Source organism: Malania oleifera, chromosome 1 (assembly GCF_029873635.1).
Source record: "Malania oleifera isolate guangnan ecotype guangnan chromosome 1, ASM2987363v1, whole genome shotgun sequence".
Taxonomy (NCBI): Eukaryota; Viridiplantae; Streptophyta; class Magnoliopsida; order Santalales; family Ximeniaceae; genus Malania; species Malania oleifera.
The window spans coordinates 155078666-155103417 of record NC_080417.1 but is presented as its reverse complement, the minus strand read 5'-3'; the positions used below and the strand labels follow the sequence as shown (position 1 = coordinate 155103417).

The 24752-nt window shown below is 37.9% G+C and overlaps 2 protein-coding genes across 2 annotated transcripts; one reads left to right on the top strand and one right to left on the bottom strand.

Annotated features, from left to right (window-relative positions):
- The first annotated feature begins 2261 nt into the window (after positions 1-2261).
- Positions 2262-3276, top strand: LOC131168052 (uncharacterized). Its single transcript, XM_058127227.1, has one exon. It carries the CDS (start codon positions 2362-2364, stop codon positions 3076-3078), a length of 717 nt encoding a protein of 238 aa, XP_057983210.1. The 5' UTR covers positions 2262-2361; the 3' UTR covers positions 3079-3276.
- Positions 3277-19519: 16243 nt separating this feature from the next.
- On the bottom strand, positions 19520-23159 carry LOC131168041 (sufE-like protein 1, chloroplastic/mitochondrial). Its single transcript, XM_058127215.1, has 2 exons — positions 21871-23159; positions 19520-19954 (listed from the first exon to the last, which is right to left on the bottom strand). Exon 1 carries the CDS (start codon positions 23072-23074, stop codon positions 21920-21922), a length of 1155 nt encoding a protein of 384 aa, XP_057983198.1. The 5' UTR covers positions 23075-23159; the 3' UTR covers positions 19520-19954; positions 21871-21919.
- Between the last annotated feature and the right edge of the window lie 1593 nt (positions 23160-24752).

The following is a 24752-nucleotide window of genomic DNA, read 5'->3' as shown; positions in this document are numbered from 1 at the left end:
CTTTCAATGCTAACACAAACTCTTCCCATAATTCTCATAAGTTTCAAGCCGAACACTTCCCAAAATTAATCCACTGAACCAACAAAGCAGAGTCACAAGCAATCTTCACTTGATCAAACACAAGATCTTTGCACAGATTAATCCCTATAATAATCGTTTTCAATTCAAACATATTATTGATTCCATAACCCAGTAATGATGAAAAAGCTGCTATAAATAATCACTTTTCATCTCTTATCACGCTTCCACCACCACAATTACCTGGGTTACCTCTACAGTTTCCATCCACATTCAACTTAACTCAACCTATCCCGGGTTTACACCATCTGACTACACAAGGAATACGAACTCTCACATTTTTTACTTAAATATCTAAACCATGAAGGACTGCAATATCCGTGCAAGAAGCACGTGCACGTCTAGATAATTTGTCCAAAATGGATCTCATCCAATATTTAACATCAAGCCACATAGTTCTCATCGAATCATGAATTGATTCCATCCTAACTCTACATCGACAAGTCTAAAGTCTCCAAAAGATCCTGTGCAAAACACATAATCTAGAGATTCAATCTTGGCATTTGAACAACAATCACACCGAGAGGCATGACAACTCTTATATTTGTTTAACAGAATTTTTCTTTTAATTTTAAGGACTTACAACAATCACACAAAATGCTCAAAGTGCTTTTCTATTTCACCCAAAAAATTCTCTCACCCTTGTGTGAGCAATGAGGCTTAAAGGCATAGGTTCATGAGAGCATGTTGTTATGCACATTGAACCCATTTGGTATTTTGGGACTACAAAATGTTGCCATTGACATTATGTAACATAACATACCTTTGGGAAATAACTCCATTGCACGTTGCCAAGTGAGAAAAGCAGGAGGCTCAACTGCCCCAGTAGGCCTCGCACGGAAAGTTATACTGGAGGACTTCTTCCTTCATGTGCATGTATTTTAGATGTTAAATATGTTGCAAATTGATCCTATATTTATTAATATCATGCATATAAAATAAGGATTCATTTCCAGTATAGTTAGAATTTAGGAAAAAGGTAAACAGACATGTGCAAAAAGAAATCTCTTATATAACACCCCCCCCCCCCGGCGGGAGCGCGCGCGCAGTGACATGGTTCCTACTCATTTTCTTATAGTAAAATAGCGCAAGAAATGGTGGTGGATGGTTGGATTGCTATAGAAATAGAAGTTTGGCGTGAAAATTAGAAGTAATTATGGCCAAGTTAACAAAATAAAACTAAACTAAAAGTTTAATGACAATTTTAATAATTTACCCTCCCCTCCCCTCAACCCCCCACTGCCAAAAAAACACATGCCTCCTTTTCTTGTCATATACATTGTTTACTAACCATATATTTGATGACTCGCAGTGACGCAGGAACATAAGCTTTTACCAAGTTTCTATTTTAATTTTGCAAAAATATTAAATTTTCAATTATGAAATTCAATAATTTGCTCGAGTTCTAGTAGAATAATTGTTGCAAAATTATTAATATTCATTTAATCTAGTAAATAAAACAAACCGAGATGCATTATTTCAGACACATGGTATTACCCTCTAGCAACCATGAATATGATTTTCAAATGACTGTAAATAAAAAGCTCAGCGGCAGAATGGAGCTCAGCTCTGAACTCCAAGCTCTACAAGTGGAAGGCCTTCTTATTTCTGCATGTTCAAGTTTACTTCCAAGATCTTTTGTTTTTCTTTTATAATAACCACATGAAGTAATCACCTGGTGACCAAAAATGGGCAGCACATAACCCTGTATTAATTAATTCTCCTTGTTAATAATCATATTCTGCAACTTTCGGGCCATCATTCCAAAAGCATTCTACTTTGCATTAATCATATTATATTATCATCATCATTATCTCATACCCAGCAAATTAAAAATCGCTGCAAGAAACTAATACAGAATGCACATATCAAAACCAACGGGGATGATGTTAAGTCATCAATCAACATGCACCAGAATCCAAGTCATCGGTTTGGTTGATCACAACAAGATCAGTGGATCACCATTTGGGAGATCCCAACAAAAAAGCACAGATGAACCCTGAACCACAGGCACTTCTTTTGCATTTTCTGTAAGCACTTGAACAGTGTCAAAAGCAAAACAATTCAAACTCAGACCCAACTTTAAATCCACCACCACCCCCTTTTGCCAATCTCAAGACCAACACATTGGTCCCACTACCTTCAATCAAAAGCTTCTTTCCCTCTTTGCTTTCCTTAATCCAATCCACTTCGTAGTTTATTTAAAGAAAAAAGAGAGAGACTCCCACATCCACCATTCCCCAACATTTCCTTCCTCAAGAGGTTTGTTTTTCTTCACCCAAGATGCTTCCCCTCCCACCTCCACCCCAACTCCAAAAGCAAACCACACCAGCCCCTCTCAACCAAATACTCCTATCAAAGCAATCTATAATAAAGCCAGATCTTGGCACCTGCAGAAAATTAGAAAAGCAACCAATACTCCGGCGACCTCGCCGGACCAACCCAGTTGTGTGGTGCTGCTCAGTTGTGTGCCTCCTGTTTAGCCTTCTTCTCATCTTCTTTGGGGTTGCAACTTTGATCATTTTCATTGACATCAAACCAAGAAACCCGTCCTTCGACACCCCTGGTGCAAGCCTCGGCAGCATCTACTTTGACTCGCCAGAGTACTTCAATGGCGACTTTACCTTCATCGCAAATTTCTCCAACCCAAATCGGAAAATCACTGTGAGGTTTGAGTATGTGGACATACAGCTCTATTTTCATGACAAGCTCATAGCAACTCAAGCACTTCAGCCTTTCACACAAAAGCCAGGAGAGACAAGATTGGAATCAGTTCACCTGATTTCAAGCCTGGTTTATCTGCCACATAACATTGCAGGAGAGCTTCAGAAGCAAGTGCAGAGCTACAGGGTAACGTATTATATACAAGGAAACTTCAGAGTGAAAGCCTCTTTCGGTGTAACTCATTTTTCTTATTGGTTGCATGGAAGATGTCAACTAGAGATGACTGGTCCACCAACTGGTACCCTGGTAACTCGAAGCTGCAAAACAAAGAGATGAAAATGCAATTTCCATTTTATTTTCCTGTTAATTCCCTCTGTCTGGATAGAGATCTGGAAGGCATTTTTCATATACAATTTGTCTCGTGTTATATACCCTGAATACAGCAGAATTCTTTGAAGGCTGTAATGGTTCAAGAGAAGGGACTAATTGTTAAACCTCAACTCCACTGTGGAGCCATCGATCTTTATGACTTTATTCCGTGTTTTTCATTGATAGTTTTGCTTATAGCCCCTATCAATATGCTCATAAAAGGCAGTACCTATAGCATTCCTGCTTAACTTGTGAACCACACAGGGTATCAGAAAAGCTCATTTCAAGAATCAAATGTACCAAGGTTCAAACCCCATACAGGCATAAACAAGCAGCACATAATCCACAAGGCCAAAAAGAACTTCATTCAAATAAATTCATTTCCTTAACACGGAACTACACTGTCACTAACCAGCTTTGAAACAATTGGGTGTTTTCATGACAAGCAGCTTATGCCTAAATGAGAAGCATCGTTTCATCACCTAAGCTTTATGAGTGTGAAACTTTCAAGGTCCAAAAGACTTGAGCCAAATAATGTTAAGATTAGTCGGAGATCTGTGATGGGATTGAATTGTCAGTTTCCTATCAACACCTTTCCTTCTTTAATTATTACATAATTCAATAACGGTGCCCTGCCATTCCACTTTTAATTTTATGGTTAGCCAACAAATGCTAATTGATCCTATAACAATGACCAACTAGAGTCATATGCAAATGAAATACAATGATCACAGAGAAGTCTGAACTCATCTCCTAGTGATATCATATCAGACTGGCTCACTGGCAGACCCTTGATTACTTTGATAATGCCAAAGCACGTGATGTTGTTAACTTATATGCCAAAGCAATATCAAAAGATGGCTAGTCATGTGGGGTTTGGAGGATTGACATTCTATGTTGCATAGGAGGAAGCACAAAGAATCCAAGGTGTTTGAGAACATAATATGTTTAGAGATGGACATGGTTGGAGGCTGTGGTCTTTGACAACTTTGCTACAATGGCTGATCTTGAATGGTGCACCCAGATGCTTAACTCTGAGTACATGTCAAGTGCCTCAATGTCATAAGGTGCGTGTTCATGTGTGGATATGCGTCACGAGCTAAGCTTGTTCAAGGTATTATGCTTGCCTATGACTAGGGGTGAGCATAATTCGGGGAAAACCAAATTAACCGATTTAACCGGCCAAAATTGGTCGGTTCGATTTGGGTAAAAAAATCGGTTCAGTTGGGCTTCACCAAAATTCGGTGAATCGGGTTTCGATTCGGTTAACAAAACATATTAATTCGGTTAACCGATTAACCGAATTATTAATTAACTAATTTTAAATATAAATTATTATATGTTAAAGGGATGGGGCTCGGCTTGGGGGGAAAAAGGGCGGAGCAGAGGGCTAGGGTTTTTGCTTGGCGCTGTGCATCGTTTTCATGGCGCTGAGGCAACCAGAGTATTCCCAAGGCACGGAGTACGAGATTCACATGACCAACAGGTTCAGGACCAACTCTTCAACTTCGCTGGTGGTATGGTGTTTGTCGGAGGAGGATGATCTTTGGCCGCCGGGGGGGGGGGGGGGGGCACTGCAGGAAGGGGAAGAGTTCAGGCTTCAGCTGGGGACGCCGGATTGACTTCTTGGGAACCGTCCAATTCTCATGCACCGTCAAATGGGATCGTCGGAGGAAGAGGTTCGAGGCGTTTTGGGTTCACCGAGACGACCATTGGTGTTTCGATCTCAAGAAATGCTTTTGGCTGGTGATGGAGGATGGGATTTACTTCAGTAGCAATGAGGTGAGTTGGAAGAAAGATTTCTCATGGTCGTAGAGTTACTAGATTTTGAAGCATTCCCTAGCTATTTCGGTCCCTGTGGTAAAATAAAATCAGTCCCCCAACATGTTCACCCATCTTTTTTTCCGCAGTTAATTATAATTATATACTATTTTTAGCAATTAATTACAAATAATTTCGGTTAACCGAATTACCCGAAAAGGTAATTCGGTCGGGTGAGGTGAGGTGAGGTTCGGCAGTTCGGTTAACAGCATTTATTAATCGAAATTTTCGGTTAATTCGGTTAATTTCCCGAATTTGGCCGAACCGACCGTTTGCTCACCCCTACCTATGACCGCTTGTCTCATGTGCTCCGGAGAGGTTTCCATCATGTAAATACTAGTGTAGGGTTATTTTCTACTAGTAGTTTCTTTATATGCCAGATAAAGCAATATGACTCCTCGGTCACTTTGATGTTTCCTAGTGCTAGGATGAAATTTACATATAAACCTCTTTAGGGGAGGGTGAGTGTTCATCAATCTTCTAAAACTCACTAGCTATTATCAACGTGTTTAGCCTACTTGCCTCCCTTGCTAAACACGCAATGTCAACGGAGGTGTTGCTAATGAATTTCGTTGCTTTAATGTTTACTGCTTGCTTGCCACTGCTTTCATGATTGTTTACTGTTTCTGCTGCTATTTGATTGAATGCTAATGAAAGTGTTTCGTGGATGAATGTTAGTAAACGATAGGCTGGCTAGTTAAGGAAGAGTGCTTTAGCTAGTGCCACATGGCCCTTTCACAAAGGTGTGAAAATAGTCGGCTCGTGACACCTGGTATCAGAGCAAAGGTTAGTCGCTACGTGAATTCAATTACCTTCGTTGTGAGATTTGGAAAGCTTTGGTAAGTGACCCACCAAACAATGCTGAGAGAATCAACGTGCTAAAAGCATGGGCTGAGGCAACAGCCAACACTGTGGCCGCAAAGGTGGCCCAGATAAGGGAACTAGTTGATGAAGTGGTGGGATCACAAAAGCATCAAGCAAGTTTGATTGGTGACATGTCAGAAGACTTTCGGCATACAGTGGAAATTTTTCAATCGTGGATGGCTGATCTAGATGCAAAGATGAATCTAATGGTTCTTACTATGGGGAACTCCAACACTCTGGGAGTTAGCAAAATCAAGGTACCAGAACCTAGGACATATGGGGGTGCGCGTGATGCTAAAGAGTTAGAGAACTTCTTGTTAGATGTGGAGCAGTACTTTCGCACTGTGAGGATGGCCTCAGAACATGTGAAGGTGGATACTACGACCATGTACTTGGTTGGTGACGCTAAACTATGGTGGCGTACCAAGTACAATGAAATTTAAACTAGACGTTGTGTAGTGGATAGTTGGGCAGACTTGAAGAGATAGCTCAAGGCCCAATTCTTTCCTGAGAACATTGAGTACAATGCTAGGAAAAAGCTGAGAGACCTCAAGCATACTGGGTCAATCAGGGAATACGTGAAACAATTTTCTGCTTTGATGTTGGATATCAGTGACATGTCAGAGAAGGACAAGTTGTTTTATTTTCTAGAGGGGATGAAACTGTGGGCAAGAACTGAACTTCATAGACAAAGAGTTCAAGACTTGTCTACTACACAAACTGCTGCTAAACGCTTGACTAACTACACTAGGAATAACCCCGCTTCGTCCAAAGGGTTTGACGGAGAAGAAAACAGTGGAAAGTCTTTCAAGAAAGACAAACCCAAGAGTGGGGGAGCTGACTATAAAGTATCAACCTCAAAGGTAGCTTCGTCGTCTAAAGGAATCAACACACCCAATGGTAAGGGGAAGAGTAAAATTTCATGCTACTTGTGTGGAGGCCCTCACAAAGTTAGTGAGTGCCCACACAAGGGTTTACTCAATGCCTTACAAGCTTCCACTTTGAGATAAATGATGGAAAGTGATGCAAAAGAGGATGATGCCCCGAGGGTGGGTGCAATGCAGCAGGTGAATGCATTGGAAAAACAAGAAAAAATACCGAAAGTTACACGAGCAAAAGGATTAATATTTGTGGACTTAAGGATCAATGGGAAGAGTACCCGTGCTATGGTAGATACCGAGGCTACTCATAATTTTGTTTTACAACTGGAAGCATGGAGACTCAACTTATCCTTAGAGAATGATACAGGACGCATGAAAATAGTTAATTCTGTAACCTAGCCTACTCTGGGAGTAGCCAAGCAAGTGATTGTGAAGCTTGGGCAGTGGGAAGGTCATGCAAATTTCATAGCAGTGTCATTGGATGACTTTCCAATCATTCTGGGAATAGAAATCCTGAGGGATACGAAGGCAGTGCTGATGCCTTCCGCTGGTTCTCGGTGTCTGATGGAAGATAGTGCATGGTGCAAGTCGTTGCAACGAAAGGCGACGATGGGAAGTCACTTTCATCCATGCAACTCAAGGAGGGATTGAGAAAAGGTGAGCACACATATCTAGCCACGATGGTGGTAGATGAAGTAGTAGGCCAAGAGCTAGTGCCTACGACCATCCAAGTGGTGTTGGATGAGTACAAGGAGGTGATGTCGGATAAGTTGCCTCACAAATTACCTCCGCGACGGACTATGGAGCATGAAATCGAGTTGTTGACAGGAGTGAAACCACCTGCTAAAGGGCCATGTCGGATGGCGCCTCCAGAGTCAGCAGAGTTGGGGAAACAGCTTGATGAGTTGGAAGCGGGATGTGTTCACCCTTCCAAAGCACCGTTGGGAGCATCAGTGTTGTTTCAGAGGAAACATGAAGAGCATCTATGGAAGGTGTACGACAGGCTGAGGGAAAACAGTCTATAGGTGAAGAATGAAAAGTGCTCTTTCACTCAGCGGAGCAACAAATTCCTAGGTCATGTGGTTGAACAAGGTATCCAAAGGGGTATGGAGAAGGTAAGGATGATTCATGAATGGAAGATCCCCACGAAAATGGAGTTGTGTTCCTTTCTTGGCCTTGCCAACGATTACAGGAAGTTCGTTGAGGGGTATTCGTGGAGAATGACTCGAATGACAGGACTACTGAAGCAGAGGTATTATTGGCCACACATGCGGGATGATGTGGTTGATTATACCCGAGTTTGTCTCACTTGCTAGCAAGACAAGGTGGAGTGGAGGAAGATTGTAGGGTTGTGGGAGTCCTTACCAGTACCGTCCAAACCATGGGAAAGTGTCTAATAGACGAAGAGATTCAATGGGCTACTAGAAAAGTACTTGCGCCATTTCATCAACGACAACAGGTGCAACTACTTGATGTGGCTCCATTTTGTTGCAATGCCCAAAGGAGCTCAACAACCAACAAGGCCCTTTTGAGCTTGTTACAGGCCAGTAGCCACTGTTACCTCACACGGTGGGCAAGCCACATGGAGGAAAGGGTCCCAGGGCGTACATCTTCACCTAGAGACAGAATGTAGAGATTGCCCGAGCCTATTTGGAGAAAGCTTCTAAGCAAATGAAGAAGTGGGCAGATCAGGGAAAAAGACCACAGCACTTCAACTGGATGAAAGTGCATCATGTGTTTCACGTCAGCTGCCTCAAGACGTTCAATGTCGGCACCAATGATCTGAGCAGAAGTCATTTAAGCAGAGCGAAGTTTAAGATAGTGCCACCTAACAGACGTGAAGTTAAATATTTCCTTGCAGACAGAGAACTCATATCCTCAAGGAAGAAGCAGCAGGAGTTCCTAGTGAAGTGGAAAGGTCTTGGTGATGAAGAAATCAACTGGATTTCTGCGGAAGATACGTAACCGTTCGTGGACAAGTTGAAGTGTACCAAGCACCAAAATCCATGAGGACATCGACCGCATAAGTTGGGGGAGTGTCACGAGCTAAGCTTGTTCAGGGCATTATGCTTGCCTATGACCACTTGTCTCGTGTGCTAGGGATGGGTTTCCATCAAATACTAGTGTAAGGTTATTTTCTACTAGTAGTTTCTTTGCATGCCAAATAAGGCAATATGACTCCTCCGTCACTTTGATGTTTCCTAGTGTCAAGATGATATTTACATAAAGACCTCTTCATGCGAGGGTGAGTGTTCATCAGTCTTGTAAAACTCATTAACTGTATTGTCAACGTGTTTAGCCTACTTGCTTCCCTCGCTAAACACACAATGTCAACAAAGGTGGTGTTAATGAGTTGCGTTGCTTCAATGTTTACTGCTTGCTTGCCACTGCTTTCATAATTGCTTATTGTTTCCGCTGCTATTTGATTGAATGCTAATGAAAGTATTTTGTGGATGAATATTGGTAAACGATAGGCTAGCTAGTTAAACAAGAGTGTTTTAGCTAGTGCCGCACGGCCCTTTCACAAAGGAGTGAAAATAGTCGGCCCGTGACAATATGTCATGGTCAAAGAGAAATCATGCATCCCACAAGGGGTTGACTGACAGACTATGTGTAGTGTCAATGACAAAGGCAGCAGGGGGTTGACATGCTGACAGAGCGGTTACTTAACAGTTTTCCTTGTAGTGGCTTATATGCACACTTGTCTAGAGGCTATATCGTGGGGTTGGCATATGGCAACGTTTCAGCCATAAAAATATAGACATAATTGGTTATGCCCCGTTGGCAAATGCTGGTTGCATCCAGCACAGCCTACGTAGTTGGGGTTGTCAATTGCTGACGTTAGACCATTAGGGGTGTTAACTATACGAAGTCAACATGTGGTGTGACATGGGAAGTGGGAAATTCGTGGTTAATGTTCCTGCACATGTCTTGACTATGTATACTTTGTCTTGAATGAAAAATAAAGGTTGGGAGGTGTTGCCCCTGCAAAGTTCTTGCCTTGAGTATGTCATACTCTCACCACACTTGCAGAATTAACCAACGAACTTGATTGTGCGTTATTGGCTTAACCAAGCAGGATTTGGTGTCATCACAGTGTCAAGGATTGGTGAGAAAACTTAGACCCTATGACACTTACCCTAGTGGCAAGACAAGAACAAAGAGACCTGTGCTGAAGGACCACAAACACAAGTGTCACACTTGTGTAGATACAGGGCGTCTAAACTACAATTTGCCTTTCATGACAATAAACCGACTTCATTACAGTAATGAACAAAAACATGTAGAGATATTTGAGCTTGCATTAATTTGTAAAAACAGCGAAGGTAAATTAACAAGTAAGAAGGTATTCACTTTATCAGTTTTTTTTCAACGCAATTTCGAAGTAATGATTTGCAAAGGACCTTTGGACATAGATGTAGACTCAACAAATACCTAATAGCTACAAATTGGGTTTTTTTTTGGCCGGGGGGGGGGGGGGGGGGGAACATGTGTAATATAGGATCCTACAAATGAAAAGAGGCTTTGTAGGAAGCCAGTCAGAGGTGTGTTCAAAGCATACTTCAGAACATAAAGCCCACAGCACAAAGGTTTAACAACTAACAAAAGATTAAAAGTACAGCTTGTCATACTGAAAAGCATAGATAATCTCACCCACATCATAGCTGTGAATCGGTAACTTTTCATAATTTGTATTCACTAGATGATAGGAATCATCTAATGTCTCCCCGAGACAAATATTCAAAAACTCTAACACCTTGCATGCATATCACACCATCACATAGTTTAGCATATGGAGGAATCAGAATTTCATATATCTATACACAATGAAGTTCCTTGTTGGCCTTACAAGGCTTAACATCTTGTTTTGATGCTAACAAACAAGAGAAACTTAACATATTTGGTTGAATAATGATATTTCAGGGTTTAAGAAAGAAAATGTGCTAAAAGCTTATATTTTAAATAAGGTTGATCATATGAAGCTTAAAGCATGGATTTCAAGATGATATTTTAAAACTTGAAGTATATGAGAGAGAGCTTGAAAGTATATCAAAGCTTGAAGACTATGAGAGAAAGCTTAAAAATATATCAAAGCTTGAAGAAAAGCAAGAGAGGCAAAAGAAAGCAAAGCAAAAGAGAGCTCAAAGAAAAGACAAGCATGAAGACTCAAGCGCCAAGAATGTTCAAAGTTTTAGAAGTCTTTATGTAAGTGCTTCATATTTTAAATATCTTTTGAAATATTGTTGAAACTCTTTAGGGGATATTTATGAACTTAGAGACCTATTTTAAAACCCCGGAAAATGTTTTATGAAAGATCAAAGCAAGAGAGCAAAACTAATTTTGAAAACTAAAAATGAAAAACTAGAAAAATGAATTGGTCAGCCAACAGACTAGATTACACTGGGTTTACTCAGCTGACTGACAAGAATACAACGGTTAAATAAACTGCCCAGCCGACTGACCAAATGAACTGACCTTACTCAACAGACTGACAATGTCTAGCCGACTGACATTTTTGAACGTGGTTGAGCCAGCCGACTGACAAATTAATTGAATTTATTTCTGGCAGACAGAAATGCCTCAGCCGCCTGTCCAGCCGACTGATCCTGTGAAATACATTACCCAGCCGACTAACTTCACGGGATTTCAAATTTTTAAACTTCAAGAGGAAAATTTTAAAAATTAGTTTTTCAAATGTGAACGTTATAAAAACTTAGTGGACACTCCAAGCAACGTGGGGAATAAGGAAATTCTTCCTAAAACCTCTATAAATACATGGTTTTACAAATCAAACTATACCAAGAGCCAAGGAATTGAAAAATCTGCTGAAAGCTATCTTGCAAACCAGTTGTTCTCTCTTGCTCAAATCTTTGCCTAGCTGATATTGCTGAATTTCTAAAAGAGCTGATCTTCCTAATCTATTCCTACTGCTAATCCTCATCTAAGAAGAATATTGGTGAATTCTATACTTGAACTTCAATTCTATTTCATATTTGATATTTAAATTCTTTAAGTACATAAGTGCTGAATATTGTACTAATCTGCTCTGTTTTTTAGAGTGTTCTTGTACGCAGTGTTTACTTCATATTTCTTGTAGTTCTTGGACAATTCAAAGTGTTTGGATCGTTGGCTAAGCATGAGGTATCGCTTAGAGAGGCGGACTCTAGCCTAATTGAAGGAGTGACCGAGTGAGGGGATATCACTTGGAGAGACGGGCTCTATCCTACTGAAGGAGTGTGTAACAGTGTTGTTCTGCCCGGAAAAGGAACAAGTTTAGTGAATCCTTTAGTGGTTTGCCAAAGGCGAGGACGTAGGCTGGGGATAAGCCGAACCTCGTAAAAACCTAGTGTCACTCTCTTTCTCTTACTCTCCTTACTTTCAGCATATATAAATTGCGTGGATGTTTTAAATTCCTAAAATCATATACACTACGTGGATTTAATATTAAATAAACTTAAGCTTAATTTGTTTTTGGGATTGCGGAAACCGAAAGGAAGTACGTTGGTTGATCCATACTTTGCGGAAACCGTAAGAAAGTACGTTGATTGGTGAAACACTCAAAGACTCTTTAAACTGAAAGTTTATTTAATGTCTAAACTTTTGGAAAGAGAACTGGATTTTATATTGCACTTCATTTTGGGAAAGCAAATTCATTATCACAGGGTTTGCATTAACCACAGGGCTTGAATCAAACTTTCATATATACAGGGCTACAAACAAACAAAAGCTGAATCTTATATCTTAGTTTGGATATTGTGGTTGATTGGAAAATTGATTGGTTGGTTACTTGATTGGTTAAATAAATTGTGTGGTTGTGAATTGTATAAATTAACAAGAAGTCAAGAATTCATTAAAAGAAGTAAAAGAGGTTGAGGATTCTTAAAAGGAATTAAAAGAAAATTTTTAAACTCAATTCACCCCCCCCCCCTTCTTGGGACTACACCTTAGTTTTCATTCCTCACCTTAAATCTCACTGACCCACAGCCTTTTGGACTATCTGCAACAAATGGAAAAACTATCAAATATTAAGACATGAATTGTGTAGTGCAACACCGCCTCAAATGCTATATGGGGCTGGCTACATCAATACTATTCGGCCATATCTTAATACAATAGATTACCAAAGTTGCACATTTCAAATCCTAAATTTGAAGTACAATATTTGAAATCAAATTTTCATATTTGAACCATGAACCCAACACTTGCTTACATTCATTTTAATGGTAAGCAATCCTACTATGTACATAATAATTCATATTTTTTATTTTTTACCTAAAAGATACAAGAAGTAAATTCTGGTAGTAGACTCAGTTGCTCAGATAGTAAAATGCCACAAAGCCATTGTCTATGCTACACCGGGCCTAGGCCTGCAAAAGCCATCACCTAGACACCTTTTGTGCTCTAGGCCATATCTAAATCTATGACCATAATTTTTTTATTTTTTTATTTTTTTGAGAACATAAAGAGTGCCAATTTTCCATTTGGTGTTCTTCAAAACAAAGAAGCATATAAAATGAGGCTTTTGACATGAAGAAAATTTTGGCGATTGATAACAACCAGATGGAACAGCATAATCACAGGCCATTAAATTGATGGCGCAATACTCCAATCCCCTTATAGACATTTAAAAACAAATATGATGTCCCATTGGAAACACAGATAAATCTGGGAGTACAGAAACTTTTAGATGTCAAAAAGAAGGAAGAGAGAGAGAGAGAGAGAGAGAGAGAAATTCAATATACAAAATGTGGTAGAATAGATGTCCAACTAAATTTCAAAGCACCATTTTGTGACAATTTTAGACCAAATAAAGCTTAGAAGTTAGAACAAATGGGAACGGGGTAAATCCTAATTGAATAAAAAATGAATAAATAAAATGAGAACAGAAGGCCATTTGACTTTGAAAGGTCAAGGACAATAACAAATCTCAATCATCTTTCAAAGATAAAAACATTGACAGATTTGTTAAGGAAATCACATCAATGAAGTGGAACAGAGTCCCAAAGTTCATATACAGAATACATCAAATCTCAAAACAACCAACAAATTTGTTAAATAAATCAACCAAAAATACAGTGCTATCAAAAGGAAAAATATTGAGCGCCAAAACTGCTTCCTCTTAGATTCTGACAAAAATTGCAAGAACAAAAAGTATTGGAACTTCAAACAACAACAGAGATGAACAAGGCTTCAAGACATCTCCTTGACTTTATACTGACTATAAATTGAAGTACATTCATAGACAATTAAACATAGAACTCCCAATACAAGAAGTAACTGGTAATATAGGATAAACAAAAGCCAGATCCGTTCAAAGCAGCAACCAAAGAAGATTTATTACACTACTAGATTTCCAATTCCGCACATAGTAGTCAAAGGTGCGCCTTGGCATGAGGCACCCTGGAGTGATGGAGCTTGCACCTTATACAGCAGGTCCAGACAAGGCAACATTTAAGCGGTGCACTGAGGCGATCCAAGGCGCAGAGAGGCACAAGGCGCAGTGGTCATGCATTTTGACCTCACATATTTTTTTCCTATTTCAATCTCAACCATATAATTTGTGTCTATGATTATAAAAAACAAAAGTACAAAGAAATGTGAAAAGCAGTGGATAATATCTTATTTTATCTTGTATCTAATAATTCTCAACTCCCAGCAAGGCCATATCCTCTTGAACTGGAAAAATAAAATAAATTACCCTTTTTTTTTTTTTTTTTTTTTAAATCCTCAGTATCCCATGAGATAGGCAGAGCTACAGTCACAGGCCAATCCAAGATTACTAAGGCCAATTCTATAACTACAATCAAGCACTCATCCAGAATCCATCAACATGTGATAAACCAAGTAATAAAGCATTCGTGTTTCTTTTCTTCTTTTCTGTCACCATTTTCTTCTACTCCTTCCTGATCAACAAAAATCAATGATTTGGCTGCTCAGAGAGAACTGCTGTGCCCCTCCCTCATTCTCCCTCCACCCTTCTTTTTGAAATTTCTGTCACTTTTTCTTGAAAATTTTACTCTACAGCTCTCAGCCTACTTTTCTTCTTTCTTTCCTTCCTCTTTTACTTCAACTTCTGGCCTGCTCTGATCAGCCTGAGACATGGCCCCCTTCTTGGCCTCAGCTCCTCTACCACACACTCATGCATATCACTGATGCTTTGCGTGCCTAAATATGAGCCACGTAATAGGCAAGAAACAGTACCACGTCATTAAACCCACATTAACATCCTGTTATTAGTGACAAATATTTGAGTATGCAAAGCCCCAATGCTATGCATTAGCTCATAGCAGATGAGCTGGAGCCACCTCTTTTGGTGCTATGATTTCCTCTCTTTTTTTCTTTTTTTTTATTTCTTCTGCAGCCCTCAGTCTTTTCTTCTTTCTTTTCTTCCTCTTCTACGTCCATCTTCTGACCTGCTCCAATCAGTCAGAGAGGTGGCCTCCCTTTTTGGCTTTAACTCCTCTATTATGAAATCATGCATATCACTTATACTTTGCACGCTTAAATATGTGCCATGTAATAGGGAAAAAATGTTCCCACATCATTTAACCCACATTAACGTCCTGTTATTGGTGACAAATATTTAAGCATGCAAAGCACCAATGCTATGCATTAACTCATAGCAGAGGAGCTAGAACCACCTCCTTTGATGCTTTGTTCTCCCTTTTTTCTGATTTCTTCTTTTTTAGGACTGGAAAGTACAATAATTGAGAAAATAAGTGAATAATAAAAGAGAAATGCAAGAGCATTGACACAAGATTCAAGTGGTTCGGCTTATAACCTACATCCACAGGAGAAGATGACAAGAGAATTTCACTATTAGGAAGAGATAGAATACAAGAGCATCTAAGATATTATGCTCTCTGACACACTTTCCAAAGAGCCAAAAAGGCATTTATATATACACCCCGTCAAGAGCAACTCCCTAGCAGATCAAATTAATTCTCCCTCAAATTAGGGATGAAAATTAACTCTCTCCTTGAGGTCAACTATTTAATTTTCTTTATTCCAATTAAAAAAAACAAAAAAGACTCCTCTCTTTAATGAGAGAATGAACTCTCAATTTATTACAACCAACTCTTATCTTGAATGAGAGATTTATTGTGAAGCATGAATGCATTGAGGTATGGGAAGACAAGTAACTCCTCTCTTGAATGATAGATTTATTGCGAAACACTTGTATGGAGCTAGTTCTCATATGGGGCTGGTCCATCATTAACAAATCTCCCCTTCCAATCACATATGGATGATAATTTTCTTCTTCCATCTTCTCTATCTTATGCCCCCCATGGGCATATTTCACAAACTAAAAAATTCCAATTAAGTCCAAGCCTCAATATGTTTTGTTCTTTCATGAAACATTTGATCCTTAGTCAAATGAATAGAACCATGGTTATCACAATGAACTATAATCTTGTCCCAACAAGATGTAAGCTCGCCAATCAAACCCCTTAAACCAAATAGCTTCTTCGACTACCTCTGTTATGGCCATGTAAGTTGATATTTATGTTGGATGTTTCAAATTAAAATATATATATATATATATATGATATTTATGTTGGATGTTTCAAATTAAAATATATATATATATATATATTTAATAAATACTATATAACAGTCGTCGATTTTATTTTAATTAACTAAACGTTAAATTTAATATATTAGTTTTAACGTTTTAAAATATTAACTACTACTTTTAACGGTTTTGTATTTATGATGCTGGAAGTTATACTTAATTTTATCTATATAAATTGTGATCTAGCTTCATTTCAAGATACAGTTTGTCTTCTTCTAAGTAATTTTATCTTCTACTCTTTCTTGAGATTTATATTTTGTTAGGTAACTAAATGACACTATATCTCCTATCGCTCTAGTGTTTGTGAGTGCACACAAAACTAAGTCAACTGAGTAATCCTAGAGGTTGTGCGCGCAATGACTATAGGCAAGAAGAAATGTTCTTCGTAGGCGCGAAATTGGCTTTAAAGACAATGGTCCTTCCATGCCTCAACTTCTGATAAGTATTTGTATTTTTATTTAATATTAATTTTATCAGTAAATGTTTTTCCTTCTATTATATTTCCAACAATGTATTCTGCCTTGGTAGAGGATGACGCAACAACATATTGTAGACTTACCTTCCAACTTATGGCGCATCCTCTGACAGTGAACGCATAGCCAATAATAGATCTTCTCTTGTCAAGATCCCCTAGCAAATATGAATCAACATAACCAATAGCATTGGACCTATGCCTTCCAAATTCTAAACAAGCATCAAATGTACCTCTTAGATATCAAAGTATCCATTTTACCGCTTGTCAATGCTCTTTACTTGGATTAGCCATCTACTTGCTCACAACACTAACAACATGTAAAATGTTTGGACTGATACAAAATCATAGCATAAATTAGTTTTCCAACTGCACTCAAATAAGAAACATGCGACATGTAATTACTTTCTATGTCTAATTGTTGAGATGAAATAGCTAACAATTGGAAATGAGCAGCAAGTGGAGTGCTAACTAACTTGGCATTTGTCATCCCAAAACACTCTAGAACTTTTTAAACATATTTTTTTTCGTGTCAAATACAACAATCCTTCTTTTCGATTTCTACGAATTTCCATGACAAGAATCGTCTTTGCTGCTCAAAAATTTTTCAATTCCAATTCCCTAGCAAGTTGGTTCTTACCTTGCTAATCTCAAATTTATCTTTAGAAGCAATAAGCACTTCATCAACAAAATAAATTAATTAATTAATTAATTTTATGTTTGTCGAAGTACAGGAAACTATCAAGTGTGTTCCTTAAATAAGCAATGTCCAACATAAACGAGTTGAAGCTTTTATACCACTGAGTCACTGACAAGGAGATTGCTTCAATCCACATAATGATCTTTTTAGCAGACAAACATGGCCTTCTTTTCTATCAATAAAAAACCTTCAGGCTAATGCATGAAAATTTTTTCCCCAAGTCCACATCATGCATAGCAACAAAAGATAATAATACAAATATAGAGGCATGTTTAACAACAGGAGAGAAAACATAATTAAAATCTACTCCTACAATTTGACTATAACCTTTAGCAACTAACCATGCCTTATACATTGCATCCTTAACTCCTGGAATACTTTCTTTTTTCTTGAAGATTCATTTACAACCTACAATCTTCCTCCTCTTGGGAAGCTTTACTAATTCCCAATTGTGATTCTTATGTAAAGACTCAATCTCCTCTTGCATAGCCAATAACTACTTTAGCGTAATAAACACAAGAAATTGATTATGAATATGTTATAGGTTCTCTAGTTTCATTAGTTTCTTAACTTCCTTGTGCAATTGCCAAAGCAATAGGATTATAATGACAAAATTGTACAACAGTACTATAACTTGAAGGTAATTTGATCTCTCTTCTAGGCCTATGTTTGGGAATGCCATAAGATTCTTCATGTGGCATCTCTTCTACTTCACTAGTGTTCTCGACAAAGCCAATCTGACTAGAAGTTGTTTCCTGCAAAGGGGAAGTGTCATCTTCTATCTCCACTTTCTTGATATTATTCTTGATTTGGTTAACTTCTACAATGGTATCTTTCTCCTTCTTTGGGTTAAGCATAATCGTCTCATCACAAATAACATCTTTACTAATAATAAACTGGGTGATTTGGAATCATGACATCAAAGTCTATAACCCTTCACCCTAGTTGCATAACCAAGAAAAATACATTTCTTGACTCTTGGCTCTAATTTCCCTTAACTAACATGCACATAGGTAGGACACCCAAAACTTTTCGGATTAGAATGATCAATAGATCTACCAAACCATACCTTTTCTAGGGTCTTGAACTCTAAAGCTGAGACTAGAGAGTGATTTATAAAATGGCAAGTAGTAGAAATAGCCTATGCCCAAAAATCCCTCAATAAATCAAACATTTAGAAGCATACAACAAGCTCTCTCCAAGAGGGTTATGTTCATGTGCTCAACTATCTCATTTTGTAGTGGCGCAGGTTTGACCGTCTTATGCCTAACAATGACTTCATTTTTGCAAAATTCTTCAAATTCGTGTAAGCAAAATTTCAATTCATTATCAATTCTAAGTCGCTTGACCTCCTTTTCAATTTGTTTTCCATCATTGTTTTCCGTCACTTGAAAAATCTGAACACTTCGTTCTTATACTCCAAAAAGAACACCCAGGTCTTTCTTGAGTGGTCATTGATGAAGGTAAGCATGTATCGAGCTCCATCTTTAGAAGGAACACAAAAGGATCCCTAAAGGTCAGAATGTATATGGTCCAAAGTACCTTTGGTTTTGTGAATGCCAATGCTGAAAGTGACTCTCATGTATCGAGCTCCACCTTTAGAAGGAACACAAAAGGATCCCTAAAGGTCAGAATGTATATAGTCCAAAGTACCTTTGGTTTTGTGAATGCCAATGCTGAAAGTGACTCTCTTCTATTTTCCAAACACACAATGTTTGCATAATTACATCTTACCTGTACTTTGACCAAAAAGAAGACGTCTTTTGCTTAGTAAGATTAACCCTTTCTCACTCATATGTCCCAATTTCACATGTCATAATTTGGTAATATCAGAATCTAACATAAAGGATTGAGTAACAATAGCAACACCTGAAACTATAGCACCTTGCAAAATATATAAATTAGGAGGTAATTTCTTTGCTTTTAAAATAATGACACCTTTGCTGACCTTCATAACTCCACCTTCAGCGGAGTGAAATTTTTCGAAATATTTGATATTTGATAGAAAATGAGTTCTTTCCTTGCACCCTTTGGAATCAAGGGCCCCAAAAGAAATAAGAATATTTTTCAAATTTGGAACGCGCTGAGCTTCGATAAGAGTTCTCACAACACCACCATACATTTTGATTCGTACCGTTCCAATCCCAACAATTTTACAAGTTGCGTAGTTTCCCATCAATACAATCCCACTAGAGATTGATTCATATAAGTAAAAGCAATCTTTATTGGGACACATATGAAACAAGCATGTTGAATCCATCACCCAGTGATCTTTAAACATGCATAACTGGTGATGGAAAGAACAAATTTAGCACCTTCAGATTAGTTGCGGACAACATTTGCCTCAGCCTCTTTCTCATTATTTCTTTGATTTTGGCCTTGTTTGTTCTCTCTATACTTGTTCTTCAATCTGCAGCAGTTTTGTCTTTATGTGCCCTTTCTTCTTGCAGTAGATACAAAATTTATTTGCATGTCCAGATCTTAATTTGAATCAGCGATCTGAATTTTTTTCCATGGTCCTCCCCTGGCTACGAAAGCATAATGAAGTTTTAACATCCTCTAAAGAAATGGTATCTCTATCAAATAAGAAGGTTTCTCTAAAATGCTTGTAGGGAAGGGGTAAGGAACATCATAATAAAAGGGATTGATTTTCTTCTTCAAATTTGACATCAGTTGAATTCAAATCTACAACAATAGAAGTAAATTCATCTACACAGGATTTCATGAACATACCTTCTACCATCTATAGCATATGCAAGCAGTGCTTCAAATATAACTTGTTAGTGAGGGACTTTGTCATGTATAGAGACTCCAATTTAAACCATAAATTGGCAGCAATTTTTTCTAAGAGTACTTCTCTCAAAACAGTATCTGAAAGATATAATTATATTGCCGTCAAGTTTTTTCATCCATCTCGTCCTCATGATCACTTGTCAAAGTACTCGGCATTTCCTTTTTTCCCAGAAATACTTACACCAACCCCTTTGAGGTCAAGACATCGCGCATTTCTACATGCCAAAGATTAAAACTGTAGGAACCATCATATTTCTCAACGTAGGTACGAAGTTGAAGCCATTGGGAACTTCACTCTAATACCATTTGTTAGGATCGGCAAGTATGAGAATAGAGAAAATAAGTGAATTAAAAAGAGAAATGCAAGAGAACTGATATCTTATAGCCTACATCCATAGGAGAAGATTATAAGAGAATTTCACTATTAGGAAGAGATAGAATACAAGAGCATCTATGATATTATGTTCTCTAATACACTTTCCAAAGACCCACAAAAGCATCTATATACACACCCAGTCAAGAATAACTCCTTCTCAAATCAAATCAATTCTCCCTCAAATTAGGGATGCAAATTAACTCTCCTTGAGGTCAACTCTTTAATTCCAATAGGGGAAAAAAACAATTCTCTCTTTAATGAGGGAATAAACTCTCAATTTATTACAAATGACTCCTATTTTGAATGAGATATTTATTATGAAGCATGAATGCATTGACCAAGGCATGGGACGACAAGTAACTCCTCTTTTGAATGAGAGACTTATTGTGAAGCATTCATATTGGGCTAACCCAAGCATTCATATAGAACTGGTCCATCATATAGAACTAGTCCATCATTAGCATTCTTCTTCTTCTTCTTCTTCATATGGGGCTAACCCAAGCATTCACATAGAACTAGTCCATCATTAGTATTTCTTCTTCTTCTTCTTCTTCTTCTTCTTTCCTCTCAGACAAAGCTACTTTGAGCCCCTTTATGTTGAACCATGCTTGGTACTCAATAATTTAGCTATTCTACATTCACCTTGCGCCCCACGTCTAGAGGTATCCTATAGGCCTTAATGCGCCTTGTGCATTTGACGACTATGATTTTGTAGTTGGTTTGGACTTTATAGACGAGGAATTTCAAGGTGGAACTTCATTTAAACTTGTGCATTCTAAAACGCATGTACTAAATCCATCTCTATGATTAACAATATTTGGGATTGAGAATCTAGGATCCTCCCGAGTATTTCGATATGGGACTTTGACCCCCAAAACCTCTTTTCAAATTCCATCTCTTTAAGAGTAATATGTAAAAATCCCAAGTATAAAATCCTAAGTAGGGTGTAGTAAGGGATTTTTAAGATAATAGGTCATTGTCAAATCCCTACTACAACTATAAAATCACCCTTACAAAAAAAATCTTAGTAATCCTGTGATTTGTAAATACAATATTCAGAAACTATTACTTATGATAACTGGGTCTATATATAGCATAACATATGGCAAAGTTGAAGACAAATATAATAAGGCATTTCAAGAATTCACCAAAGTAGAACTCATTTATGTATTTCAATTATTCGAAGTATGATGTTCCGAATTAATCAATATTCCAAATAAGTATACATTCAAATCTATCAATAAACTGAAGAAACGATGCGCATTTGACGCTTACAAGATTATATAAAAGGGAAAACGAAGGAACCTCTTGTCACGGCCACACTTCATCCACCATTAACTTCAGAAGGTGTCTTTGCAACAATTGACAATGCATGTAGCCCACACTGTAACTCCTCCTGCAACAAGTTGTAAACCATCCTATGCCTCTTGACCAGACTCTTCCCTTCAAACTCTTCTGAAACGACTTTGAGATTAAAATGTGTCTCGCCCTCACTGCCCCTAACACCCGCATGCCCTGCATGCTGATAAGAAATATCTTCAACTTGCAATTCAATAGGACTAAGCTCTCTCTCCAACCTCTCCTTAATTCGATGCCCTCTCTTCCCCAGCTGCATCCCTGAATTCAAACTCAAATCCTTAGTACCTGGTTTTGAGCTCGAATATGAACCCCGTTCCAAACTGGCTCTATTCCTTAAATCCCCACCACCAATACTAAAATTTGAGCTAGAATTCGAACTCACTCCACTGCTCAAATCCCCACCACCACTAACCAAATTTGAGCTCGCAATCGTGTTTTTCTCCCCACCTTCACCGACCAAATCAGCAACCTTCTCAGCATCCACATAAAGCTGCAACGCCTTCTTCTGCATTAACTTTAACATATTCAAGAAACCATTATTCCTAGAAGGCGTTAAACTCTGTTGAAGCCCAAGCAAGACTACGAAATCCGGCGAAACCCGCACAATTTCCTCCACAGGCCGACCTGAAAGCCCCTGAACGAGAAGGGCGGCGAGTCCCTTTGTGAGCACCGAGTCCGAATCGGCTTCGTATCGAACATTCTTCTCCTCATCAAGGTATGCCCTGACCCAGACCTGAGAAACACACCCCTGAACCTTATTCTCAGTTGTTTTGAACTGGGTATCAAGAGGAGCTAGGGTTTTGCCGTAGAACAAGAGCTGTTCGTATTTAGCCTTCGGCTCCTGCACGGCTTGGAAGAGCTTCACGATATCTTGTAGCTTTGGCGGGAGTTCTTCAATGGGTTGTAGAGAAACATAGGAAGAGGAAGATGATAACGATGATGATGAGGATGAAGGGCGTTTAGTGGGTAGTCTTTGGATTGAGACTGATCTGAACAGTGAGAGCTTCGGGGGAATTGGAGGTGTACATGAAATTAAGATTTTGGAGATGGGGAGATTGGAGCAATGGAGAGAGTATGGGATTTTAAGTGAGATTAATCGAAACGAAGACGAAATCGACATCGCTTCGGCCCTGGCGAGAATTCTGGCTCAGAAGGATTAACCAACCTCCTATAATTCACGCAGGCGGCGAAAGAGAGATTAAACCTCCCAGCCAACCTCTGTAGGGGTGATTTGTTCGTGAAATTTGATTAATTAACTGAATTAATTAAATTTTTTAATTAATATTAATCCCTAATCAAATCGATGGAATTAATTGTTGTATTTGACCCGATTGGACCAACTTTTCAACTAATTCGATCAACCAAATTTGACCGAATAAATTTAAAATCAATTATAAAAATGAAATATAATTACAAACTTTATTTGTAGTTTATCAATTCTAACTTAATTAATAAAATGATTTATTGATAAAAGAGATTTTTTAATATTAAATATTTAAGATTTAACATATATCATATATTATAAATAATTCAGGTAATTCGGTTAACCAAACTAAAGATTCCTTATACCCAAATCGAAAATTTAATACCTTAAATTTAACAAATCTCAAACCAAACCGAATCGAACCGAACATATAAATTAATCGAACCAAACCAACCGAACTTGATCGATTAATTCAGTTAAACCTAAATTATGCTTACCCCTAAACCTGTGCGGCTATTTTGACATCGTTTCGTCACACGCTCTCACTCTCTCTTCTCTCCGCCCACTTCTTTAGACTTTAACCTTATTGAACTTTGTTTATACGACATATGCTACATTTGGAGTATAGATTATTTAAATTTAAATAGATTTAAATAAATTTTAATATAATTTTATATTATATTTATTTAAATTCAATATAAATCTAAATCAAAAATTTGTTTTGATGATATTAACATATTTGTTGTTTCTAGTGTATTCCTATCTTTGCAGATCATGTTAAGTACAGGTACAAGTGACAAATACATGAAGTACTGGATTAAAGGCAAAGATTGGACCGAGTAAACGTTCGAATAGGAAAGATTAAGAAGGACACTCATTCAAAAGAACTCAAACACATCCAAGGAAGCTAGTATAGAATTATATGTAATGGAGAATGTTTGAAATATGAATTATTGTAACTCTTGCGGTTTTGTTTCACACATGATTTTTGAGTAAGAGTTGAGCAAAATTGCATGTGCATACTAAGACACAAGAGTATATAAGATTTCACTAATTCACAAACTCAATAATCATGATTTTCAAAGATAAAACAAAGAGTTTGATAAATATCTTATACTCAAATATGTTTTGAAATGGAACAAGTTTTAAGTGGTATTTGTGTAATAATCTTTTATATACTTAGCCTAAAACAAGTTTTATGTCCTAAAGCCTCAAGAAAATTAAGTATATATTCATAAGGACAAATTTTAAATCATATTAGTATTATAATCTTTTACAAACTTGGTGATGGTTGGGTTTAAAACCTCAGTTATGTACCTCTCAAATTTTCTGAACACCCTTCGGTATTTGGGGCATAACATTTGTTAGAAGAATCCAAAAAGGACAATCTTGGTATCTACGGAAAGCTAAGAAAAAATCCAACAACTTTCATATTTAAGACTTTCTGGAAAAAACTATCAACGGTTTCAGAAAACTGCCGACGGTTTGAAACGGAAATAGAACACCAACAGGCGAAAAATGACTAGTTTTCCAAATAGTTTTTTATATTAAATGTCCAACGGCCATATAACGGCTAGTTTGCCTATTTGCCTCT

What these genes read in the sequence shown, in the direction of transcription:
- LOC131168041 (XM_058127215.1), bottom strand. Translation starts at nt 23,074, where the DNA reads ATGTCGATTTCGTCTTCGTTTCGATTAATCTCACTTAAAATCCCATAC.
- LOC131168052 (XM_058127227.1), top strand. Translation starts at nt 2,362, where the DNA reads ATGCTTCCCCTCCCACCTCCACCCCAACTCCAAAAGCAAACCACACCA.